At 36.4% G+C, this 6,820-nt stretch overlaps 1 protein-coding gene across 7 annotated transcripts in view; it reads left to right on the top strand.

Moving 5' to 3' along the window:
- Positions 1-4,057, top strand: part of LOC107550041 (F-box only protein 11) — a 27,045-nt gene extending 22,988 nt beyond the window's left edge. For all 7 annotated transcript variants that reach the window (XM_016231254.1, XM_016231260.1, XM_016231256.1 and 4 more), the window contains 6 exons: positions 1,126-1,269; positions 1,557-1,667; positions 2,199-2,306; positions 2,399-2,507; positions 2,601-2,699; positions 3,269-4,057. In XM_016231254.1, coding sequence (XP_016086740.1) covers positions 1,126-1,269; positions 1,557-1,667; positions 2,199-2,306; positions 2,399-2,507; positions 2,601-2,699; positions 3,269-3,398 — 701 coding nt within the window. In that variant the 3' untranslated portion in view covers positions 3,399-4,057. The remainder of the gene's footprint in view (positions 1-1,125; positions 1,270-1,556; positions 1,668-2,198; positions 2,307-2,398; positions 2,508-2,600; positions 2,700-3,268) is intronic.
- Positions 4,058-6,820: the final 2,763 nt, after the last annotated feature.

Below are 6,820 nucleotides of genomic sequence, written 5' to 3'. Positions count from 1 at the left end.
ATGTAAAGCGTGAAAAGTAACTGCCCTAGTACTGAGCCTTGAGGTACTCCATACTGCACTTGTGATCGATATGATACCTCTTCATTCACTGCTACGAATTGATGGCGGTCAGATAAGTACGATTTGAACCATGCTAATGCACTTCCATTAATGCCAACAAAGTTTTCTAGTCTATTCAAAAGAATGTTGTGGTCAATAGTGTCGAACGCAGCACTAAGATCCAATATCACTAATTGAGAGAGACAACCACGATCAGATGATAAGAGCAGGTCATTTGTAACGCTAATGAGAGCAGTCTCAGTACTATGATATGGTCTAAATCCTGACTGGAAATCCTCACAGATATCATTTTTCTCTAAGAAGGAATATCATTTTCAGTAAAATTATGTAACGTGACTTGCAAAATGGGACGTGCTTGAGTTATAAAAGTTGATTAGATTCATTAATGTTTTTAAAAGCATGAAAGAGAAATTGCGCTGTTCCTCAGTAGGCTTGCGCTCAGAGACGGAACAGAACACGGACATGTGAAGTCATCTTTTTGCTGAACTTGTGCGCCTAAATGGACAAATACACGCAAAAATTGTGTAAAAATGTGGCGCTTGGTGATTATTCACATAAACCCTCGTCGGTTATGTAATGAATGTAAACAGATGAGAATGAAAATACGTGTGTAACAGTTAATTGGATGCGTACGGCTCTTAAAGTGACAGTGGGCTATATTCCTGCTGCCGACTGTGTGCTTAATATCAATCAAACAACAAAAGACAGACAAAATCATTCACTGCTCTTCACAAGGTCTTTTGTAGCTTTAATAAGAAACAAAGGAAGTTTCATTCTTACAGTGAAGACTATGCTGTTTTATTTTACATTTGATTATTCATTCAATTTCTATAGGCTATTAACTGAATACTTTAGACTTGCATACATTTTTTTTTTTGTTATTGGGCCCACTAATAATCGTTTTAAATAATCGTGATTACAATATTTGACCAAAATAATCGTGATTATGATTTTTGTCATAATCGAGCAGCCCTACCATAAATAGTCAGATCTCAGATGTTATATAGGTCTGCCTAGTTTCTGTTTTCTGTTTGTGTTTAACATAATTTGGTGGTCTATTCTTAGGGCTGGGTTTCATCGAGGACAATGAGATCTTTGATAATGCCATGGCGGGGGTGTGGATTAAGACGGACAGCAACCCCACGCTGCGCAGGAATAAAATCCATGATGGACGGGATGGGGGTATTTGCATATTCAACGGCGGGAGGGGTAAGAACAGATTTGGAAGATTTCTCACTGCTCATAGGCACAGCGCAGGAAATGCAACGCCAGTTGAGGGTGACTTAAAGTAGAAAAATATAATCAGACCAGATTCCCAGACACGGATCAAGGGTTGTCTTGAGCTAAATCGGTGATTAATCTCCCAATTATTGTGGTACTTGTGGTTAAAACTAAGGTTTATCTGTATCAAAAAGCTGGCCAAATAATATGATGGATGTACCATGTCTAATCTTTATGATGGAAACTAATAGCAGTGTCTTTATATGCATGTTCAGGGTTGTTGGAAGAGAATGATATCTTCAGGAATGCACAGGCTGGTGTTCTCATCAGCACAAACAGCCACCCGGTGCTGCGGAAGAACCGGATATTTGATGGCTTTGCTGCAGGTCAGTAGAAGGTTTAGGTCAGAAGTGCGTACATGCTGTCACTGTGGTGGTCTTAAAGGAATAGTTCATCCAGAAATGAAAATTTGCTGAAAATTAACTCATCCTCAGGCCATCCAAGATGTAGATGAATTTGTTTCTTCATCGGAACAGATTTTGAAAAATTTTGCATTACATTAGCAATGCATCCAAATTCTAAATTTCTCTGAAATCTATTCCGATTAAGAAACAAACTCATCTACATCTTGGATGGAAAATTGGAGTTAATTTTCAGCAAATTTTCATTTCTGGATGAACTATTCCTTTAAGACCACCACAGTGACCGCATGTACGCACTTCTGACCTAAATCTAAAGTCAATTTTCAGCAAATTGTAATTTTTTGGTGAACAATTCCTATACTATATAATGGTTATTTTATTATCTTAATGGTAAATTGTAAAATAATAAAAATGTATGTGTCATCATGATTGTGTTTAGTCTGTGGCGTTTTTCTATTTTATCGTCTAAGTAACACTCTTTCACCCCCACTTTAGGCATTGAAATCACAAACCATGCCACAGCGACTCTGGAAGGCAATCAAATATTCAACAACAGATTTGGAGGCTTATTTCTAGCTTCTGGTGTCAACGTTACAATGAAAGGTAAACATTAACATTGAAACTCCTAGCCGACTATCTCACTTTACCTCAATATTATGTATTTGTTAATGTAAATGTTTTTCATAACTTTGTAGATAACAAAATCATGAACAATCAGGATGCCATAGAAAAGGCGGTGAGCAGAGGTCAGTGCCTGTACAAGATTTCCAGTTACACCAGCTACCCCATGCACGATTTCTACAGGTAATTTAGAAAGCAGGCAACTTGAAGCCGTCTGCTTTGAAAACCAACAGAATTGGTTGTAGTATTTTACCATCTTCCATTCTCTTGTATTAGGTGTCACACCTGTAACACAACAGACCGGAATGCAATTTGTGTAAATTGTATTAAGAAGTGCCACCAAGGGCATGATGTGGAGTTTATACGGCATGATAGGTCAGTGCAAAACCTTCTTGTATACAGTGCAACATGTATACATCACTGTTCAAATGTTTGGGGTTGGTAAGATTTTTGAAAGAATTCTCTTAGGCTCACCAAGGCTGTATAAGTTTGATCATAAAAACAGTAATATTGTGGAATAGTATTACAATATAGAATAATCGTTTTCTTAATGTTTTAGCTGAAAGCTGAATTTTCAGCAGCCATTACCTCATCAGACATCAGTGTCATATAGTCCTAAAGAAATCATTCTGATATGCTAATTTGGTGTTTAAGAAACATTTATTTATTTGATTTTTTTTTATTTTAATCAATGTTGAAAACTATGGAAACCCCTTTCCTCCACAGGATAAAAAAGTTAATTGTGAATTTTCACCACTTTTTTTTTTTACTCACAATTCTGAGTTTACATCTTGCAATTTTTTGTTTCTACCACGGATGTAAAAGTAAAAAGTTGTGAGAAAAAAGTCAGAATTATGATGTCCTTACTGTCATTTTTTTCTGTAGGATTTAGTGGATGCGTAGATTAATCTGCTCTAATCCCTTTTCTAATCTGTCCTATCCAGGTTTTTTTGTGACTGTGGCGCGGGTACATTGTCCAATCCTTGCACATTGGCTGGAGAGCCGACCCATGATACGGACACTCTGTATGACTCTGCACCTCCCATAGAATCCAACACATTACAGCACAACTGAGATCCAGCTCAAGCTCCATCACAGCACCCTGGCCTTTATCATACCTGCCTACAAATCCAGAGCGCCTGCCATTTCTGGGCCAGAGATACCTGGTGTGCAAAGTGTGTGTGGATAACTAAAACGGTCAGACTTTGAATTAATCATTTTAAGAGAAACTATCCTTGGAAAGGTGAAATGCAGAACTCCAAAGCCGCGTAAAGCTGCCTCAGTACTGGGTGCAGACTCCCTTGTAAATTGTTAACTGAGAAGATGTTTTGATGCAAGGAGTTCTCTTCACTTCTGGTTGGGAGCGTGATGGATGATTTGGAAGAGTGAAATATTGTGAAGCAATATGTTGACTCAGGATTCTGGAGATTATGGAGGTGGGTGCCACAGTGGTGTTGAGTTTGGGAGGGGAGTAGACTTTCTTGGGTCCTTCCAATCGCAGAGTCCGACGCTGTGCGCCCTGCCCTGTGCAACTTCAGTGCTATGTGGAGATTCAAGACGAGTTCTGCTGCAGTTTTTGTACAGATCTGACCGTGACCCGAGCTACAGATTGTGGTTTCTCGGATTAGAGGCAGAGCCATTCCATTATGGCTTCCGGCGACTGTTTTTTGACAGCAGATGTGCTGAAATGTATGTATGATATAAAAAAATTAACAAAAAAAAACAAAAAACAATGTGATTAGCACTTGCTTTTTTATATATATGTTAATATGTGTTTCTGATCTACAAATATGATTTTAATGCTTTCTCATGTAGTTTTGTATTTTCAGGCAAAAAAAAAATCTTACTGTATTTGAATGTCTTATTTTATTTTATGATATATTATTATTATTGTTATTAATAATTTTGTTAGCACACATTAGGCTTGCTGTAATCATACTCCTGTCTCAGCATATAAGTTCTTTCTGTGAAAGAGGAATAACAAAGATCAGAAAACAAACACTAAATTGTCCTCCAGCATTTTTTTTTTTTTATGAGGTGACTTTTAAGTTAACTTTTTATGTGAACTATTGAAGTGTGGAATTTACGGTTGTGCAGGTTCAGAAATGTTTGCATCACCTTTGTTGCTGCCATAATCAGAAAAAGGGTTATTTTTGCCTGATGTATTTATCTTTCTCATTTTTAAGTTCCCTTTCTAAATATTTGGAGCTTTAATCTCCAAGTGGTTTGAAGTGTAAAACAAGGGCCCAAAGAATTCTGAAACATGTTTGACCATTAATCTTATACAGAATGTAAAGAAATGAGTTATATTAAAAACAACCCCAGAGCATTTTCATTCAGTAAATTTTTGTCCATGTGATCATAGCATACTGAAAATGCCTCTTGACTTTTCAAATCATTTTTATTGCATTCTTTTGGGCCCATGGCCTGACTTATGTATGATAGGGATTTTGAAAAGCCTTGCTGGAGTTGGTTATATCAGAGGCCTCTGGCCTCTTTAAAGCTGAGACAAGTATCTCTACAGCCCCATTGTCTTTTTGCCCCTCAAACTCCATCTATGTGTAATGTGGTGACTGTGGCTTCTCATGCAGCCTGAATTTTTTGCATGTGTACCATAACATCTAGACTTGATATATTGTGAAGTCTTCAATAACCATTATGTAGATGCTAGTATGAATTTAAAAAGGGTTTAATTTCCTGGAAAAGAACAGAGACTGGTCATTTTTAAGAAAATAAACTTTATTAGATCAACACTGCTTGTGCTTGATTTTGTTGATTCCTAACATTTTGTTGTTTGACATGTGAAGAGGAAGTTTGCTGTTTTAATCACATGCTTTATAGGTTGCACTACTTTCTGATAAAATCGTAGCCTGAAAACCCCTAACAGCTGTCACTACAGTTCAACAGAATAGTATACTGCCTTCAAGAGCTTGTTAAACATGACTCGATTACAGTTATAAGACAAAACCACCCTGATTGCGGGTGTCGCCTTCCTGTAATACTCTAATCCAGATACTCCACTTGTGCAAATAACGTAAGTAAGTGCTGTAGGAGACTTACAGTGGTGTGTTTTATGTAGTCTGATAAGAAGTCATTATTGACTGAATTCATAAACCTTTTGCTCTCCCAATTTCTGGGTAAATATGCACCACCTATCGGCAAACAACCTAGACAAGATTTCAGAGCTAGACATCTGCTAAACCGCATTGATCTTCAGATATTTTGTGGCATGTTTATGCACTCATGTTTCAAGTATTTTATTATTTGTTCTGCCAAGTTTTTATTTTATTTGAGACAATACATCACCCATAACTCTTCAAAGGTTGTTTGTGGCCTAAATTTATTAGATCGATTTGTTTTTATACTGTAGGCTTCAATGAAACAAACTCTCTTGCTTTGAGATTGTACTCATCAAAAAAACCTGTTACATGCAAGGATACAGTTTTGAGAGAGTACTTGTATAGTATTCCACACTTTTGTTTGGGTCATTGTAATCTAAAGGTTTGTGTTAATAATAAATTAACTGCTTCCGTCGAATACTATCACAAACACAAAAAATTGTGCATGCATTAATCAAAGAAACTAAAAACTGAAATGAATGAAAAGCATTTCAGAAACATCACTGGTAGGTAGTTCAGACTTTTAAGGCCAAATAAATGGAAGTGTGTAGTGTTTACACATACTTACAGCCTTGAACTGCTTATCTAGGGAAATGAGTGGAATTGGATTGTATATAAAACTGGATGGTCTTTTTTAAGACAGAAAAAAACTTTTCACCTAATGAGGACCCACATCTACATTTAAAAAAATAATGAGAAATCAGATACAGATAAATTCCTATAGCCATCTGAGATTAAAGCCATAACCCCCGCCATAGACACTGATAGATACATATCAGATTGGGGTTTTCAGTGGCTTCAACTTCAACTTACATTTGTCTACCCCCCAATCTTGTATGTTTGGTTACGTCCTTATCTGGGATAAACACGTGGCAAAAAGGTAACAGCACATTGACAGCATTGGACACATTACAGGACAAAAAGCATTCCTTAAAAGCCTTACTTTTCAAAAACAGAGTTGTAATTATGTGGAAAAACGTGGCACACAATGTTCGGGTGAAAAAGTTACACATTTGCACATGCAAACACATTGGAACAGATTTGGAAAAATTTAGCATCACTTCCTCATCAATGGATTCTTTGTAATGAATAAGTGAGAGTCCAAAGAGCTTATTAAAAACATCACAATAATTCACACAAGTCATCCACATGACTCCAGTCCATCAATTAATTAATGTCTTGTCAAGCAAAAATCTGTTAATTCTGTTAATAGTAATAAATCCATCATTGAGGCATTTTTATTCAATTCAATATCAAAAATATCAATAATATTGCTTTCTCCAGTGAAAACGTATAACCTTGTTTGAATTAGATGAGAAATATGCATTATGTTATGATTAATTATGGACTGGTATTTTGGACATCTTAATGATGGAT

The sequence above is a fragment of the Sinocyclocheilus grahami genome, unplaced genomic scaffold (assembly GCF_001515645.1).
Source record: "Sinocyclocheilus grahami isolate Dianchi unplaced genomic scaffold, SAMN03320097.WGS_v1.1 scaffold386.1, whole genome shotgun sequence".
Lineage (NCBI taxonomy): Eukaryota > Metazoa > Chordata > Actinopteri > Cypriniformes > Cyprinidae > Sinocyclocheilus > Sinocyclocheilus grahami.
The sequence above is the reverse complement of the archived record's forward strand: the minus strand, read 5'-3'. Positions and strand labels throughout refer to the sequence as shown.